The sequence below is a fragment of the Trachemys scripta genome, chromosome 17 (assembly GCF_013100865.1).
Source record: "Trachemys scripta elegans isolate TJP31775 chromosome 17, CAS_Tse_1.0, whole genome shotgun sequence".
NCBI lineage: Eukaryota > Metazoa > Chordata > Testudines > Emydidae > Trachemys > Trachemys scripta.
This window is the reverse complement of record NC_048314.1, coordinates 2,529,992-2,549,915: the sequence shown is the minus strand read 5'-3', so window position 1 is coordinate 2,549,915 and position 19,924 is coordinate 2,529,992. Positions and strand designations below refer to the sequence as shown.

The 19,924-nt window shown below is 47.4% G+C and overlaps 1 protein-coding gene across 11 annotated transcripts in view; it reads left to right on the top strand.

The window, feature by feature from the left end:
• Window positions 1-19,924, top strand: part of ZNF618 (zinc finger protein 618) — a 270,471-nt gene that overhangs the window by 127,939 nt on the left and 122,608 nt on the right. For all 11 annotated transcript variants that reach the window (XM_034793684.1, XM_034793691.1, XM_034793688.1 and 8 more), the window contains exon 2: window positions 7,510-7,553. In XM_034793684.1, the coding sequence (XP_034649575.1) occupies window positions 7,510-7,553 (44 nt within the window). The remainder of the gene's footprint in view (window positions 1-7,509; window positions 7,554-19,924) is intronic.

The window sequence follows — 19,924 nt, the reverse complement described above, 5'->3', positions numbered from 1 at the left end:
CGGCCCTAAGGCGCCCCCCCCCGCATGGCAGCTCCCCCTCCCCCCCCCCCTGCGGCAGCTCCCCCCTCCGCCCTGAGGCGCGCCTCCCCCCTGCGACAGCTCCCCCCGGGCCAAGGAGCCGTGCGGCAGCTCCCCACCCCAGCTCACCACTGTTCCACCTCCTCCCTGAGCACGCTGTCGCTGCTCCATTTCTCCCGCCTCCCAGGCTTGTGGCGCCAATCAGCTGTTCAGCGCCGCAAGCCTGGGAGGGAGAGAAGCAGAGTGGGGCGGCATGCTCAGGGGAGGAGATGGAGCAGAGGTGAGCTGGGGTGGGGAGCAGTTCCCCTGTGTGCCGCCCCCCCCTTACTTGCTGCAGGCGGCCCTCCCTGCGCCCCCCTGCCCCAGCTCCCTCCGCCTAAATGCCGACGACGACCGGGACAGCTGAAGATCCGGCCGCTGCCGAAGGACCCAAAATGCCGCCCCCCCAAATGCTAGTGCCCTAGGCGACCGCCTAGGTCGCCTAATGTTGCACCGGCCCTGCCCCACCCCAAAGAATTTACAATCTAAGTAAAGCCAAGCTGTGGAAAACTTTTGTCCAATAATTACAAATATTTGAAAATGTATCACCAGGCATACTGAGTTGAAGATTTCTGATTTATTGTTGTAAAGCAAGATACCTTTCATGATAAAGTGCTAATTTAAACTGTCATAAATTTAAAACCCCAAGATTAATATTCTTCAGACTTGGCTTAGTGTTTAGGTTAGAATGGAATCTCAGGAAAGTCCAGTTGGGGGGTTTTCATCAGCAGCAGCTTGTCAGTGGGATGTAATATGCCATTAGGGCAATTTTCTCCATATTAAACAAAGTGGATCACCTGAGAGACACTGTCTTAAGTAGGATCTCATCTCCAGGTAGCATCTTTATTTGAGAAGAACCAGTAAACTTTCTAGATTAAAGCCCTTGCTTTCTGGTTTTGCTTTTTTGAAAAATCCATTTTAGTTCATCAGTTGTGTTTCTTTTTTTAAAAAAAGAGAAGCGATTCTAAAATTCCATAGAAACCCTTGAGAACATTAGAGCCCCACTAGCGCAGCCCCCCATGGTGGGGCCCCATTGACGTTAGTGGGACTCTGTGCAGGTACACTAGGGTTACCATACGTCCGAATTTTCCCGGACATGTCCGGCTTTTTGGGACTCAAATCCCCGTCCGGGGGGAAATCCCAAAAAGCCAAACATGTCCGGGAAAATCCGGCGCCGCTGGGCCGGGGGCTGGCCGGGGGCCGGCAGTGCCGGGCGGCCGGGGGGTGCGCCGGGCTGCCGGGGGCCTGGGGGCTGGGCCCGGGGTGCTCGGCCGGGGGCCAGGGACCGGCAGTGCTGGGCGGGCCGGGGGTCGTCGGCCGGGGGCCGGGCCGACCCAGGCTGGAAACGCCGGGGGGGCCAGCCTGGGCCGTGCCTCCTCCCCCCACTCCCCCCTTACCTGCTTCAGGCTTCCCGCGAATCAAATGTTCGCGGGAAGCAGGGGAGGGGGCGGAGACTTTGGGGAAGGGGCGGAGTTGGGGCGTGGGCGGGGTTGGGGGCGGGGCCGGGGCCCCGTGGAGTGTCCTCCTTTTGGAGGCACAAAATATGGTAACCCTAAGGTACACAATCTGCTTGCAGGCTACACAACGAAGGATTGGGATGTAAGGCTCTGCAGGGAGGCCCTCAAAAGACAGGAAATGCTAAAGTTAAGGTTGCATGGTACAGTAGAACCTCAGAGTTATGAACACCAGAGTTACGAACTGACCAGTCAATCACACGCCTCATTTGGAACTGGAAATACACCATTAGGCAGCAGCAGAGACCAAAAAAAAAAAAGCAAGTAGAGTACAGTACTGTGATAAACGTAAACTACTAAGAAAATTGAGGGAAAGAAGCAATTTTCTTCTGCATAGTAAAGTTTCAAAGCTGCATTAAGTCAATGTTCAGTTGTAAACTTTTGAAAGAACAACTATTTTGTTCAGAGTTACGAATAACCTCCATTCCCTAGGTGTTCGTAATTCTCAGGTTCTACTCTACGTATGTGATTATGATAGACTTTGAGTGCATGGTCGTGTACTATTTCTCAGATTACACAAAGATCTTTCTATAACCTTAGATATCTGTCTTGTGTTTTGTTAGTGTGCACCAGTGAGGTCAGGGAAGAAAGGAGAGTCCATGAATATTAGTCATGAAAAGGACACAAAAAGTAAAACAGGATTAAAAAAAACCTCTGTAAGGGTTAAAGTACAAAATACACGAGTAAGCAAGGTCTAAACCACACAAACAGAAAAGGAATGTCAATAAAATTAAATGAATAAATAATTAATACAATTGTATTGTGCAACAATAGGCCTTCCTCCTTTTTCTCTCTTGTCTGTATGCAATATAAGCCCAAGCACTTATGAATGTGTTTAACTTTAGTTATACAAGTAGTTCCACTGAAATATCTGTGAAGATTGAATTTTAAATTTGCACGCAAGCATATTCTGGCCAGAAGCGCCTCTGCGTTCTTGCAGTAATGCCCCAGAAACAGAAAGGTTAAAGTAATCAAGTAATGTATTTATTGTGAATTATTCACTCAGTTCTAAATACAAATATAAAAAGGACTGTAAATGAATTACATGCATGATTCTTTGCAAAGTAATGTCTGCATTAAGTTTGAAGAAAGTAACACATGGGCATAACAAAAAAAAACATGAAATATTAGAATATCCACATTCCTAGTACAACTCTATAAGGGTATTTCCCTTAGCAACAGCTTTTTGAAAGGTATATTGGTGTCCAAAGGGGGTAAATACTTGCTTATGTGTAGTGGCAAAATAATTATAATGCATACTGTTTAACGGGAAAATGTATTTTTTATAAAAGAAGTATATCACTAAAGCTATATTATGGCATTATGATGATGAGCTCTCTAGTGTAAGTGTTTAAGAAAAACAATAGATATTACTATACATGTACCTATTTTCTTACATACTATATATATACATAGGGCACCAGTCCTGAAGAGATTTGTGCATGTACTTGACATCACACATTAATCCCTTCATTTCAGTGAGAGAACTTGCAGTTCTGTAGCATATGTGTACAGTTTTGCAGATTTGAGGCCTAAGATAATGATTTTTTTTTTTTTTAATCCTGTGTTGGGCCCCAAACCTGCAAACGCTTATGCCCACTTTATACACGTGACCAGTCACAGTGAGTGCAGTGGGACTTCGGTTCGCTTAAAGTTATTGATAGAATCATAGGGTTAGAAGGACTCGCAAAGGTCACCTAGTCTAACCCCCTACCGAGAGGCAGGATTTGTTGTGTTTAAACCACCAAAGGCAGATGGCTCCAGCCTCCTTTTGAAAACCTCCCGTGAAGGAGCTTCCATAACCTCCCTCGCCAGTGTGTTCCATTGTCCTACTGTTCTTACAGCTAGAAAGTTTTTCCTGAGATTTCATCTACATCTGCTGTGCTGTAGTTTGAACCCACTGCCTCTTGTCCTGCCCTCTGTGGCAAGAGAGAACAACTTTTCTCCATCTTTTTTTATGGCAGCCTTTCAAGTATTTGAAGACTGCTCTCATGTCCCCCCTTATGTGTAAGTGTTTCCAGGATCAGTGCCTTTTAATTTTTGAACAGTAGTTACGTTGGTACAAGAAGGTACTATAATACATATGCCCAAGGGGGCAGAGTTAAGGTTGTGTGGTCAGCTATAGCTTTTGCATTTCTCGACTTTTGAGTGCTTGTCCAGGCAAACTTTACCTTCAGTAAACAGTTTTAAATCTGGACTTTTAATTAAAGGTACGCCTGACACCTCTCTTTGATCCAGGACTGGAGAGTATAGTGTCCTTTGTGAGGACATGTTTTAAATTAAGCTTTTCAGACAAATGGAAGAATGTATTGTCCCCTCTCTATTGGGTGCTTTAGATGGCTGCAATGCCCTAGCACCTCACACAGTTCCCTGCTGCATAGTAAGACTCCTTTTTAGGCATGGATGTAATCTTCTAGAAAATGCCCTGAAGATTTGAGCAATCTACCAGTTGCAGGCTCCCATGCAGCCTTTTTTTCCATTGTGTAAGCATGACAAATCATTAATTTTTGATTGATTGCTTTGAATTATGGGAGCTCTGACAGCCTTTCTGTAGCTGAACAGCTGTATAACAAATGAACATATCAGTGTTCACAAAAGATTGGAGATCTAACAGAAGCAATAACATTGTCAACTCCTCCCTTCTGGCTTTTCCCAGGCAATGGAGGGAGGAAATTTTTTACCAGAAATTCCTCAAGTGACTTTAAAAGAAAAAAAAAAAAAAAAGGCTGGTTTATAATTGAATTAAATCTTTATCACTTCATTTCTAGTAGACTGCTCCAGCCACCAGAACCCCAGAAATGCCTCTGCTTTTAATAACTGAGATAAATCTCCACTAACAAAATTTCACATTAAGAATTTAAAAATAAATAAAATTGCAATTTTGGTTTGCTATTCCTTTAAGATTTCAGAATTGCACCAGTGCACTAAATGTGACCTCTTCAACTTTTAAATGAAGAATTTATGCTGGCTTGAAATTTATGAAATATTTCAGCATTAAAGAAAGCCCTTTTCCCTCAGGAAAATTGAGCAATAAATCACAGCACTCTCGATTTACAGCCCTACAGCCGGCCACGGATAGGATTTTTTCCACCCTTCGTTCTGGAAAGAAAAAAAAAATGTAATCATATGAGACAGCTTAGCTGCTATCCTCCCACTCTCTAGAATTTTTAATTTCAGCTGTTTCTGCTTGGATTTATTTCCAATATTCCTGCTCGGCTTTTCAATTTCCTCAGTTATTAAATTTTAATTCAGTGCATTAGCATTTAAATTAAAAAAGGGTTTATTTTATCAAAATCCTTGGCTAGCCCCCATCTTGCTGCACATGAATTGCCTGTTTCTGCCATTTGCACAAAATGTGAAATGCAGTTAATGTCTTATAACTTATATTTGCACAAATTCAGAAATAAAATTTCTGAGATTGGAATAATATTGTCTTTCCAAGGAAACCTCTCATCAGCGGATGGGGGAAAAGGCACAGTGCCTAGCAGCTTTAAGAGTTAAAAAGAGTAGCCGCTTCCTGAGAACACAGATCTAGCAATGAAAAGGTCACGCATTAGACAATTCAGAAATAAATTATGAGTGAGGGGAGGGAGCTTGACCCTTTCCAATTACTGAGTGAGCCAGGTTTGTTTAGAAAACAACAAAACCAGTCTTCTAACTGAATCTGGAGATCCAGAGGTCACACTTTCTACAGACTAACTGGTAGGGGATGGTTTGTCCGGGGGCGGGGGGCTCGAGTGGTCTAAGCACAGGACCGAGACTCATGTCTCCCAGGTTCTAACTCAGCTCTGGCGCTGTGACTGCCTCTGTGGCTTTGGCCAGGTCACTTACACTTGTGGTCTCAGCGTCCTCATCTGTGAATGGGGCTCATAGAGTGCCTGATGCACAGGAGAGTTGTGCAGATTGATTGACAGGGAGACAGGAGAGCTGGCTCTGCCACAGACATCTTGTGTATCTTGGGCAAGTCACAATCTCTCTGTGACTGTTAGTTCCTCATCTGTACAAGAGGGATACTACTACTTCTCACCTGTGCAGTGGTAGGGTGAGGATGAGACTCATTAGTGTCTTCAAGTGCTCAGACGCTACATAATAAATAAATGACACAAAATGTCCCTAGTCAAACACTACAGTGAGTGCTGTTTTCAGAGCCCATGGCTGTGCCGTCCCGTGGGAGCTTTGACCAAAGTCTCTCCCATAGTGTGTTAAAGGGACATGGTCCTGCTGAGGCCCAAATTTTCACCTACTTGGACAGTTGCAATGTAGAAACGTGCTGTCCCACCCTCCATCTGGAGGATCTCTTGTCCCCCTTCACACAGAAGGCCACTGAATTATGTGCTGCCAGGCAAATCCCACCGGTGCACAGGCTATGGTGGTGCTGGTCTTGGGACCCTGCATCACCCCCACACCGGGCATTCGCCCACCTGCCAGCGGCTGCAGTTCTCAGTGCAGGGAGAGCACAGGAAAGACCAAACGAGTCACCAAACCAAAGGATCTGCTGAAGTGATCCTCTCGCTCTGTTTGGGAACTCTGGCATTCTCATCGCCCCGACAATGAAGCTTTATTTTCTTGGACAGACCCTTCAGCTGGTCCCAGTTACAGGAAATGAAACCAGCCTTTCCCTTTGCTCTCGCATTTGAAGGATCCAGTATTGTAACTGGCGCTGTCTCAGACTGGCGGGAATGAATCTGCTGCTGCTTTTTATTGGAGGCCCCAGCTCAACATAAAACAGTGCAGTTTGCCATTTAGCTGGTTATTTATATTTGTATTTTTCCAGAAAGTGCGTAAGAGTTTGGGTCATTGTTATATCTGTTGGACCCACACCACATGCTCCAAAATTGCCCCACTCTGAGAAATGGGCTTTGCAGGAGAGATGAACACAGCTTTAAAATGATCCAAAGAAACTCTGGTGCTAATAACTGGGAGGGGGCTGATCTCACTGCTTGTCACCATAGGGTTCGGTGCTCAGCTCATGACTTACCGCAGTTTAGGGCCCAAACCTCCTTTTCATGTGTTATCCTGTTTGGCCGTTCCTCCAACGACCACCTCTGCACTTCCTCCATGCTGACCCTCACACATGGAGTGCCTCCCTGAACTGATCCCACAAAACTGCTTCCCTCTTCTCCCCATCCCGTCTCAGAAGCCACCTCTGCTGTGATGAGCTGCAAGAAATCAGCCGACTCGTGAGAGCTGGCTTGGGGAGCAGTTGGAGATAACGTTTTTTTAAAGCCCCCTCCCCAACACTTTTCAGCTGTTTGGAATCAGTGAGTTGTATGCAGAGCTCGCCCACGTTACTGCACGGCCTTATTGCCATAACCCTCGGCTTCACCACCATCTTATCTCACTTGTTGAGCTCTGCCATAAATGAGGCCTTGATCTGACAAAGACTTACGCACACGGTTAGCTTTAAGCTCGCAAGCAGTCCCACCAAATTCAAAAGTTAAGCATGTACATACGTTTTTGCAGGATTGGGGCCTAAAACTATAGACATTTCAGTGGCCACGACTGTGGTGTCCTAATGACAATTGTTAGTATTTATCATCATCCTAGCACTTATGAGCCAAGTCATGGGCCAGGACCCCAGTGTGCTAGGTTCTGTACGAATGCCGGATAGAGAGATGGTCCCTGCCCCAGTGAACTGGCAATCTAATGTGTCTACACAGCACCCAGCAGGATGGGGAACTGCTTTCTGATTGTGGCCGCTGGCATTTCCAAAGTACAAATAATAATTTCTATCATCCATTGCCCCTCACTCAACTCCCGTTTTCATCCAGAAGAAAGGAGACTGAAAAGTTGGGGGTGGGAGGGCAGCCTGCAGGATGGACAAAGCGAGAGACTATCAGTGCAAAATATTATCTTGTTATTATTGGGAAAAGTTACAAAGTGTGAATTTCTGCTCTGTCTGACCCTAACCAGCTCTTCTTTGTCTCTTGTTCTCTAGGCTGATGAGAGCAGCAGTACTGGGAAGAGAAGCTCTTCAAGCAGGTATGTGGCTGTATTTCTCTCACCTCTGGCTGTGATGTGAATAGTCTTGGCGATTCTGTCTTTGTGCAGTGCCAATCTCTGGAGTAGGAGCCAGAGATGATAGCCACAGAGCAAGGTATGGGGCAGGAGCCTGATTAAAGCATAGGAACCATAGGCTTGTTTCTAAGGCCCTGGCTCCTAGAATCACTCAAAGTTTCTAGTCTTCATGTCTGTAAAGAACAGCTTGCCCTGAATGTAACCAGTGCAGGGGCGTCTGCCTGAGTCTGCAGGCAGTATCCTGCAGAGGTAGTAAGTTGGTGGCCCCATGTCTGCTATGAGAGGAGACTAGGCCCTTTCTTGTTTTGGGCAGGGGAGGGCTCCCACTGCCATTACTCTGTGCTGCAAGCCACCCTGCTGCTACTCAGGAAGAGAGTGGCCACCACCACAGGGCCCTGTGCTAGGTGTCCCTTCCAAAAGTGAGGCAACCCAGCTGCTGGCTCCAGTGCATCCCAGGTGGCAGGGGACAAGGAGGTGACTGCCACAGCAGCCTCTCAGTGGTCAGGGCAAGGGGAAGCCCAGCCTCTGCAGCTCCTGGCGCACACAAACAATCCTCTGCTCAGGTGGGTGGGGGCTGAGTACTTTCTCCTGTGCAGACAGAAGCAGTGTTAGGCCCCCCACGGCAAGGCTCTTGTGTTGGCGATCGCTGCTGCTCCGAGCAGAGCTGGAATTGTGGCATTGTGGGTTTGTGCCTAGACCCAGTACTGCCCTCTATGGTTCAAGGACTAAATTCTGCCTCTGTGGTGAGAGCCAGGGGTGAGGGCAGTGGAGGTAGCAGTGAGAGCCAGGGGTGGGGGCAGTGGGGGTAGCAGTGAAAGCCAGGAGTGAGGGCAGTGGAGGTAGCAGTGAGAGCCAGGGGCGGGGGCAGTGGGGGTAGCAGTGAGAGCCAGGGGCGGGGGCAGTGGGGGTAGCAGTGAGAGCCAGGGGTGAGGGCAGTGGGGGTAGCAGTGAGAGCCAGGGGTGGGGGCAGTGGGAACAGGAAAATGTATCACTTACTTTTCTAATCTATAAAGTGTCTATGTGAAAACTGGGGGTTCCTGACTCAGCCCCATTCCAAGCAGAGAAACCCCCTAGGAAGCAGAAGGAGCAATGTGTGTGTGTCTGTGTGTTGGTGAGGTGGGGAGAGGCTGTACAGAATAAATGAGGGACATGATTGGGCGAGGGACAGACTAAAGGAATCTGACATGAAGGGGTGGGCCCCATCTCCTGTCTAGTTTGTGCTATTGGGGAATCTCGTGTTCACTGGTGTTTCTGAGGCCCCATTAGGACCAGTGATGCACCGTGTGGCTAGGATCATGGGGTGATTTGCCCCATGGTGTGTCTGTATCAGGATTTTTTTTTTTATTGATGAACATTTCTATAAAGTGAGAACGATAAGTCTTGGAATTGAATAGTGTGACGGGGTTCGACTCACCATGCTGGCCATCTTGGGGATTAGCTCTGCAGGTTAGTACACCCCCTCCTGATGGTGCCTCGCCTGCCATCACATCTGCTCTCTAACCTGCATCACTCCAGGGACCACAGCATCTGCTTCATGACACGGCCCTCTGGGTGTGTCACCATCTGTGCTTCCCCCTTTCCAGGGATGAGTATTGCAGTCCAAGTGTCCAGCCACTTCTCTAGTGGTGAGTAGGGAGAGGGATCCAGGCCCACCCACTACTCCGGGTACCGACCCAGGGACTCTGTAGATGGCAGCCACATGCTTTGTCCCCTCCTACTTCCCAATACATTTCCCTGAACCACTTCCCCCCTTCTTCACCCTTACCTCAGGGCTTCAGCAGGTCAGTCCTAGCAGCCACCCAGGAGCTCCCTCTCACTCCCCCGGTCCCTTCCAGCACTGCTCGGTCCAGGGTGCTAGCTTCCATCCATCTGCTAGGAACCCAGTTCTCCCTCCTTGAGCTCCAGGCAGCGACTGACCCTGCGGCTCTTCTTATATGGGCCTGCTGGGCCCCGATTGGCTGCTCCTCGCAGTCTCTCTCCTATTGGCTGTTTCCTATGCAGCCTTCCTTACGGCTCTAATAGCCCCTTACATGCCAGTGTGGGGCAGACTCCCCATCACAATAGCAATTGCTTCCCCCCACAGTTGCCAGCCCTTGACATTTTTCTCAAGGGACAGTTTTTCAAACATGCAGAAGGGGAGCGGTTCAGTCTCCAGCCACCAGAGAAGTTGGGTAAATTCTGGTCAATTTTAAGGTATCTGCTTCTATGATGAGTAGTAGGAAAAGACAGGGGAAATCATCAGGATGTTGCCAGAATGTGACATACCCTGTTGGGGGCTTGACCCCACGCTTGCTTCAGAAATTTTCCCTCGTCCATCCCATCCCTGCCCTTAAGCCCCAGATCTGACTTCACCCATCCTTCCTTCCTTTCCAATTGTCTCGTCTCAGGAGCTGCAGCTGAGACATTCAGCCATCGGGGAGCGAGGGGGGGAGATGAGCCCTGGAATCTGTGCTCTTAAGCTGTAGGAGTGCACAGCAGTGCTGCAGCTGCCTCTTGCTTCCCCAAAGTCCTGGGAAACAGGCCAGGGCAGAAATTACCTAGAACGGATTTACAAAACCTGAGGCAGTCCCATGAGCGTGCAGTTTACCCTAGAGTTGACTGCATTTCACTGTTGGGTGAACTGATACTTATCTACCCAGAGAGCAGTTCTTAAAGAGCTGTGGGAACCTGCAGGGTGAACGGCAATCTGGAAATATATGCTGTCACTGGCGGAGTGGTCAGCCACAAAGCCTTGGCGGTGTGGAAGAATGGCAAGTTTGCTGTCTTTGTTGATCAGACACAAACGTGCCATAAGCAGCCTCCCATTCCACAGTTTAGCTGCACGTGCCAAAGAGCTCTGGGTGAGATGGTGTGAGCACGGAGCAGGAAGTGGCTTTTTCATAGAATTAACTTTGCTCAATAATAATCCAATTATTTAGCGGGTCCTGAATGTACTGTAAGAGGCAGCCTCCCGCCTGTTCCTTATTGAAATGCTGACATTCAGCCAGCTCGTAAAGGAGCAAGCAAGATCAGGACAAAGCCAGCTACTAGCAAAGTGACAAACTCCGGGGTTCTCAAACTTCATTGCACCGTGACCTCCTTCTGACAACAAAAATTATTGCACAACCCTAGGAATGGAGACCAAAGCCCAGGCCCACCTGAGCTCTGCCGCCCTGGACAGGGAGCCAAAGCAAAGCCCAAGGGCTTTAGCCTGTAACCTGAGCCCTGCTACTTTGGCTTCAGCCCCAGGCAGTGGGGTTCGCGCTTCGGCTTCGTCCCCGGGTGGTGGGGCTTGGGCTTCGGCTTTGCCTCTGGCCGCAGCAAGCCTAACGCCAGCCCTGGCGACCCCATTAAAACAGGGTCGTGACCCAACCCACAGTTTGAGAACCTCTGAACTCATCTACCAGGAGAAAACATTCCATGGGAGAAACGAGAGAGAGAGAGGAGGAATGTTGGAGTGGAGAGGGGGCCGCTTGGTACCAGTGGGAGGTGGAGGAGCACATATCAAAATGCAGAGGGAGTTCTGTGTCATATGCAAGACAATGGGGCAGAGCAAAAAGGGGGCTTCATGGTTCGTGCAGGGGTAGCCATGGCGGGGAAAAGAGCAGAGACATGACATGCAGGGAATACATCGGCACGGGGGGGCCATATGGCACATATGGAGGGGGAAGTGCCATGCAGAGGAGGGGATATGGCACACCTGTGGGTGGGCGGTGCATTTAAATGGGATGGGGGGATGGGGAGAGGGTGGGTTGGGGAACATCAGAGTAGAGAGAGGGGTATGTGACTGGTATTATAAGAAGGAAACTAATGTAGCTTTTCTAGCAAGTGGTAAAGTTTCTAAAAATGCCCAACTAACTTAGGGGCCTAATGAGACTTAGTCCCTTTTGAAAATGGAATTTAGGTTCCTAAGTCACTTAGGGCCTGGTTTTTAAAGGTATTTGGGCTGCTAACTCCAATTCATGAGTTAGGTGTCTAGTAACTATGAAAATCTGGCCCTTAGGCGCTTTTGAAAATTTTACCCAGCAGCTTTTTCTGAAGGTCTTGGGCTGTATTCATGGCTTTAACCTAATTAATTAGTTCTTTGTCGTAACGTTGTAACTGAGCTGTAAGATCGTAAATCTTTTCTTCCTTTCTTCTGTGGTGGGCAGTCGCCTTGTGTGTGGAATGAAACCATTTCCAGGGCAGTGATTACTGTGGTGTAGGCCACTGTTAGCAAATACAGATTCATGTAATGGAATTTCTTTCAACTACCACAGCCTGCGACAGACCGCCAAAGCCATTGCCACCTGGCGGCGAGATCTCAAAGAACTCTCCACCAGCATCTGTGTATTGGCGGTTGTCAGCACCTCGGCCTGGAACACTGCTCCATCCGTGATCGCAGACAGAAGAGTGCTGGTTGTAGGGAATGGCGCGAGCTCACTCACAAGAGATGAATCACAGGAGGCAGGAGAGGAATCACAGAAGTTGTTGAGTTTGATCCCAAAACCCACAGGTCCGCGCGCTTCTAGCTAACTTCCCCTATGTATCTCACAATACACAACGAGAGAACTCCCAGAATTCATAGAGTCCAGCCGTGAAGCAAAGCATCATGGGATACCCACCTAGAATGCTGTGCACAAAATCATCCCAAAGTCCCTGCGGTGAATACACCCCAATCCGTACTGGGGTAGAAACCATTTTATAGAGTGTACGCAGTTATTGCGGACTGCCTAATACGCACCAGTTAGTGCACAGAAATTCAGTGTTCATAGAATCATAGAATATCAGGGTTGGAAGGCACCTCAGGATGTCATCTAGTCCAACCCCCTGCTCAAAGCAGGACCAATTCCCAACTAAATCATCCCAGCCAGGGCTTTGTCAAGCCTGACCTTAAAAACCTCTAAGGAAGGAGATTCCACCACCTCCCTAGGTAACCCATTCCAGTGCAATCATAGAATCATGTTCGTTAATACCCTCTCTCCCGCCCCCCATGTAGATAAGGCCTGAGTCTGTTGTCAGTGTGGCTTTCTCATCTGGCTTCAGGGGGTGCATAGAAGCACGGCAGTATAATGGATCTCCTCTGGACATGATGCTTTTATCCTGGCACCTGAAGCTCCTTGACACTGGGCACCTGAAATCACTCCCCAGCATCACTGCTCAGTCCCTCTTTTAAAGCTTTATATTGTGCTTTTGTTTTCCCCCCATTTGCTCGGACGTGCAATTCTGTCTGTCTGCTAATAAACGATCTGCTGAAGTTTAATCCATCAAGTGAGGCACATCCTACCATGGCACAACCAAGCTCTTGTCTCCCGGCTGCTCTCTCGTATCTTCCAGCCGCCACTATTAAAGCAGTATCGTTTGGTTATCCGAAGAGTGCCATCTTCCTTTCCCTGTATTCACTTCCCACACATCCCAATTGCCTATTACTTCGTTGCTCTCACTTGCTGAGGACTTCTGGATGCTTAAAAATGATAAATAATGGCATGTCCAGATGGTCTTCAGGAATGCTAGGTAGCCGGCACAGCTTAGGAAGCCTCCTGGGCATCCAATAGACCATATGTTAACAGGTCTTTTATTATACCCCCAAAATGTCCCTACTGAAGTGTCACTAGTACGAGACTTACGTATTGTTAGGCTCAGCAGAGTTCAATTTTATTTTTTTATAATTTTGACGGAGAATATCGCTGTTTATTTTTCAACATTTTTTTTCCACTTTGTATCGATTTAAATTTTCTCAGGCTGCGAAAGTATGGGGAAAGGGTTCAGACAATTATTTAATAACAGTAGACGTTGAGATTCCAAAAGTTAAAGCTTTATAACCATTAAAACACAAATTGTCAACAGCACTTGTCAAAATAGACAAAGTAAATATCCTTAAATCAAACTCTAATAAAAGGTCTCAAGCAGCCATCATTCTTTCTCTGCCTATCTGTAAATTTTGATTATTATCAATGGAAATATTTTTTCATTGGTTTGTGTGTGTACAGTGAAATCAGTTTACTGACATTTACTGATAAAAATGTAATCCTTCCAAGCCCACATCCTGTACATGCGGAAGATATTTGACGAGGTGCAGAGAAAAAACAAAATAATACAGGGTTTGGAAAGCCTGATGGGCCAGAGACAATGGAAGTAGCAGAGTCTTTGAAAACTAGCCTGGACAAAGCACTGGAGGGAACAGCTTTGTATTGGCCACCAGAAGGTGGATGGATACAGTGACCGAGTAATTCTTTCCCTTTTCTAATTTCTCTAGTCCTGCCAACATCTAGTTCAATTTCCTTAGTTTTCAATAAGATTTTTTTAGCATAGGAATTACTGGGTGTATCGCGGTGTAGCAGGTGCCTCTAATGGTGGCACAATTGTGTCCTTCAGTTTTTCTGTAGTCACTTCCCTTCTGAATGTGCAAAAGTTACACCTGTGTTGTTTTGTGCCTGCAATTCCTTGTTGGCATAAACCGTACCACTTAAACAGGCAAGTACCCAGTTTGTGCCCACAAAGAGACACTTAGCTAAGTGCCAGAATGTATTCCCATAAACTTGTGTGCACAAAGAATGAGGGTTGAAGCTTCCCAGGTGTGATTTTTTCACAATCTTTACATTTTTTTGGAAAACGTGAGCAAAGTCTCTTTAGCCATTTTATTTTATTTGTGTGAAGGTGAAAAAAACCTTTACTAATTTTTAAAAAAAAAATCTAGGCATGCTTTTAGATAAGCTGCAAAAATGGCTGAAGTTTGACATTTGTCTTTGACAGAGTCCTCAACGAGGCCTTTGTTTTGTTGGGGATATTTGTTATTGCTTTTATAAAGTTATGACCATTTGAAACTGTCCCTTGTTAGTTGTAAGCCATAATTTAAGCTCTTCACTATTACTGGATATCATAAAATATACAGGCAGGTTAGGGTTGCCAGAGCAACCTTATCTTTTTAGAGTTTCTGAATTTGGTGTGCTTGATCTCACAACCTTCTTGTAGCAGTCCTCCTTTATAGTCATTTATTCATTGCATTTAATTGATTTCATACAATTTAAAAGTCTTGGCTTCTGCTGTTTCAATCTGAAGTGTCTAGCACTTGCTGCCTTTGAAATAGCTACAGTTCACTCTGCAACTGTTTTAAACTGAGAATTAGCGATGTTAGACGGAAAACCCCAACTCCTTCCTAACCTCTTCACTTGCCTGTGATCCCCACATATCAGTGCATGTTCATTAATGTGAAATTTCGAGAACTTGACAATAGTGATTAAGGGCATGGAAAAAACTTTGTTATGAAGGGTGACTGAAAAAAGAGGACTGTTCACCTTAGAGAGGAGACAAATGAGAAGGGAGTGTGGGGGTGACAATGTAATGAATGGTCTAGAGAAGGTAGATCAGAATCTTCTATTTTCCCTGTCTTAGAATGCAAGAAAAAGCGGATATTCAATTAAATTAAAAGTTAGCAAATTCAAAACCAATCAAAGGAAATACTTTTTTACTTAAAGCCCTCTTAGCAGTTAGAACTCATTGCCACAAAATATTGTTGAGGCCAAGAGCTTAGCAGGATTCAGAAAGAGATTAGACATTTATATGGATATTGAGACCATCCAGAGCTATAAGAATGAATATTAAAAGAAGAAACACGTGTTTTGGAAGGGTTGTGAACCGTTCCATTTCAGGGCAAAGCCCAGCCTGAATTCAGGTTAAGAGGGAAAAAAATCCCTGAGGGCAAGTTATCCTACAACTGCCTGCTGCAGCGTTTCATGCACATCCCTCTGAAATATCTGGTACTGGACTAAATACACCACTGGTCTGATCCAGCGTGACAATCCGTGTGTTCCCTATGCACCTATGGTAGAGATCCTTTTGAGGGGGTGGGAATTGTTCAGAAATACACTGTTTTCACTTGGTAAGTGTTGGGGACCTCACTAATACTGTGGTGAAGCTAATTACTCCCAAACAGTAAATGTCAGCATTCAAATGGTGGGCTTTGGATCTTACAATGTGCAATTATGTCTGACAAACCACTTAGCTCTTGTACTTTCCTGTGTCACTAGGGTCCCATGCAGCCTCATGCAAGATGCAGTTTTGTATAATTATTGTTATTACCTGGTGTGTGGCTGAGGAAGGAAGGATAATTCCTCTGTTGGCTGTTTATTTTAAAGAATTGTTAGAGTTGTTTTCATCCTTAACTGTACTTTAAAAGATGTGAGGCTCCTGGTGAATAAATCAGCCTTGACCTAGGAACTGGCTCGGCTTGGGGGAGGGAATGGAGCTGGACGCAAGCTTGGACCTAGCTATGATACGGCTGTCACTACAGCCCAGTTAGATGTTGTGCAGACGTGACTTAATTGCTTTCCCTTAACTGAGCTAAACCCTGGACCTCCCCGGGTTAGAGCCTAGGTGTGAGGACGCAGCTGGATCCGTATTACAATGTTTAACTATGTTGTAACCAAGGTCCCTAAAGCAGCCTAGCCCTGCCACAATGCAGGTGGCCAGTTTGCAGCTGGGTTCCTGAGTAGCTTGAGCTGTAGCTTAGAGAGGATGTGGCTTTAATGGCTGTGGGTGGAGAGGATGAGGAAGCAGTAGCCCCTCCTCTGGCTCTCTCCTGGTCAGCCTCAGCAGCAGCTCCCTCTCTTGCCCCCGGGCAGCCATTCCCTGCTCCGATTTGGGACCCTCCCGCTAAGGTCCATAGAAAGGGGGTCCAAGCACTGCCAGGGGACTTCCTCCTGGTCACTGTGGGAAAATCTCACAGCACCTCTGCTGCCATCATGAGGGGCAGCGCTAAACTGCTGACTCCCTCTTTCGCCTCCATGCAGTTCTGGCTTCTCTGTCAGGGATCTGCCATCAAGCAGTGATGTCCCCAATCTCCTGAACCCCCCCATCTTGGAACAGGATCCCACAGCCTGAGGGGAGGAGACACAGTTTGGGAATTCTCTGTGGTGAGTTGTTCAAAGAAACAGAACTGCAGGTAAGTAATTTTCTCCTCTGGAAAGAAGCTATATGCAAAGGATTCCCAGCCCTGGAGAGTAAAAAATCTCGAGATTCATCACACATCAGAACCAGAGGAAGGTATTGCTAGTTAGGCAAGAAATTACAGAAGTTCTTCTGTCATAATGAAACTTGATGCAGTCTTACAAGGTCTCACAAGCCATGCCCCAAAACACCAACCAACTTAAGAGGGGGAGGAAAAGATCGGGTCTCCCCAGGTGAAATACCGGGACTGAAGCTAAAGGAACACCAAACAGTGAGTCTTTCCTTAAGGCTAAAACAAAGCAATAATGCCAGAAATGTGTATGCAGGAGAAATGATGACAACTCACGGAGACATCCAGTTTCCAGTGGTGTGATCAGCATGTGATCTTAGGCAGCAGACCATCTTGCCCAAATGTGTTAGAGGAATTTGAACCTGTCTCACCCTAAGAAGCTCACACCCAATGGTAACATTGTGAAAGAAGAATTCTAAGTCAATAATTTTTCCTTGGATCATCTAATTCCACTCTAAAGTCTGGCCATTGGGTATGTCTACACTACGGGATTAATCCGAATTTATCTCATTCGAATTTGGGAAACAGATTGTATAAAGTCGAATGTATGTGGCCACACTAAGCACATTAATTCGGCGGTGTGCGTCCATGTACCGGGGCTAGCGTCGATTTCTGGAGCGTTGAACTGTGGGTAGCTATCCCATAGTTCCCGCAGTCTCCCCCGCCCATTGGAATTCTGGGTTGAGATCCCAGTGCCTGATGGGATGAAAAACATTGTCGCAGGTGGTTCTGGGTACAGCCTCACCCTTCCCTCCCTCCCTGCATGAAAAAAAGCAACGGACGGCAGACAACCATTTCGTGCCTTTTTTCCTGGGTGAACACTGCAGACTCCATACCACGGCAAGCATGGAGCCCGCTCAGCTCAAGACAGCAGTCATGAACATTGTAAACACCTCGCGCGTTCTCGTGGAGTTTATGCTGAGCCAGGACCAGAAAAATGAGGCGAGGAGGCAGCGGCGGCGGCAGCGCAGCGACAAGCGTGATGAGGACATGGACACGGACACAGAATTCTCTCAAACGGCGGGCTTTGGAGATCATGTTGTTAATGGGGCAGGTTCTATCCATGGAACGCCGATTCTGGGCAAGGGAAACAAGCACAGACTGGTGGGACCGCATAGTGTTGCAGGTGTGGGATGATTCCCAGTGGCTGCGGAACTTTCGCATGCGTAAGGGCACTTGCATGGAACTTTGTGACTTGCTGTCCCCTGCCCTGAAACGCCAGAATACCAAGATGAGAGCAGCCCTCACAGTTGAGAAGCGAGTGGCAATAGCCCTGTGGAAACTTGCAACACCAGACAGCTACCGGTCAGTCAGGAATCAATTTGGAGTGGGCAAATCTACTGTGGGGGCTGCTGTGATTTAAATAGCCAAAGCAATCACTCAGGTGCTGCTACGAAAGGTAGTGACTCTGGGAAATGTGCAGGTCATAGTGGATGGCTTTGCTGCAATGGGATTCCCTAACTGTGGTGGGGTGATAGATGGAACCCATATCCCTGTCTTGGCACCGGAGCACCAGGGTACCCAGTACATAAACCGCAAGGGGTACTTTTCAATGGTGCTGCAAGCACTTGTAGATCACAAGGGACGTTTCACCAACATCAACGTGGGCTGGCCGGGAAGGGTTCATGACGCTCGTGTCTTCAGGAACACTACTCTGTTTAAAGGGCTGCAGCAAGGGACTTACTTTCCGGACCAGAAAATAACCACTGGGGATGTTGAAATGCCAATAGTTATTCTTGGGGACCCAGCCTACCCCTTAATGCCATGGCTCATGAAGCCATACACAGGCAGCCTGGATAGGAGTCAGGAGCTGTTCAACTACAGGCTGAGCAAGTGCAGAATGGTGGTAGAATGTACATTTGGCCGTTTAAAAGGTCGCTGGCGATCATTACTGACTCGCTCAGACCTCAGCCAAACCAATCTCCCCATTGTTATTTCTGCTTGCTGTGTGCTCCACAATCTCTGTGAAAGTAAGGGGGAGACTTTTATGGCGGGGTGGGAGGCTGAGGCAAATCGCCTGGCTGCTGATTACGCGCAGCCAGACACCAGGGTGATTAGAAGAGCACACCAGGAAGCGCTGTGCATCAGAGAAGCTTTGAAAACCAGTTTCATGACTGGCCAGGCTACAGTGTGAAATATCTGTTTGTTTCTCCTTCATGAAAACCCGCCCCCTTTATTGACTCATTCTCTGTAAGGAACCCACCCTCCCCCTTTCCCCAGTTTGCTTTCAAACCAAATAAAGTCACTATCGTTTAAAAATCATTTTATTCTTTATTAATAGATTATAAAAAGAGGGAGGGAACCCGGGTGGGGTTTGGGAGGAGGATCGGCGGGAAGGAAAAGGCCACTAAAAAAAGGTTAAAAAAATGACAGCCTTTTGCTTGGGCTGTCCACTGGGGTGGAATGGGAAGGTGTACGGAGCCTCCCCCCCCCGCGTTCTTACACGTCAGGGTGAGGAGGCTATGGAACATGGTGAGGGGTTAGGGGGGTTATACCGGGGGTGTAGCGGCACTCTGTTATCCTGCTGCCGTTCCTGAAGCTCCACCAGATGCCGGAGCATGTCTGTTTGCTCACGCAGCAGCCCCAGCGTTGCATCCTGCCTCCTCTGATCTTCCTGCCGCCACCTCTCATCTCGAACGTCTCTCCTCTCCTCACGTTGGTCCCTCCTGTCCTCACGTTCACTGGCTTCTTTCCTATACTTTGAAACCGTGTCCTTCCACTCATTCAGATGAGCTCTGTCACTGCGGGTGGATTCCATGATTTCTGCGAACATCTCGTCTCGCATCTTCTTTTTCCGACGCCTTAGCTGTGATAGCCTTCGGGACGGAGGAGGGAGGCTTGAAGAATTTGTAGCTGCTGGAGGGAGGGAAAAAAGGAGAGAATTTTTTTAAAAGCTACATTTTGCAGAACAATGCTTATACTCTTTCACGGTGACCAAAACTATTCACATTACATAGCACATGTGATTTCTGTGCAAGGTCGCATTTTGCCTCTTAATATTGAATGCCTGTGGCTTTGCTGCTAGAGATCACAGACGCAGGTCCGGGCAACAGAATTCGGCTTGCATGCGGCCATGGTAAGCCATTGTCTTTCGGCTTCTGCGCCCTCCTTTCCCACATACCAAGCAAAGCCCGTTGAGTGCTGCGGTTTTCCTGTTAACATTCAGCAGCAGAAAACAAACTAACCCCCCCCCACATCCAATTCTCTGGATGATCGCTTTACCCCTCTCCCCACCGCATGGCTGGTATCAGGGAAGATCCCTGCTAGCCAAACGCGAAAAGCTCTGGGCCAATTCCTCTCCCTCTCCCCCCCCCCCAACGCTTGCCTACCCGCCGGGAAGGATTTCTTTTCAGCCCCCGGC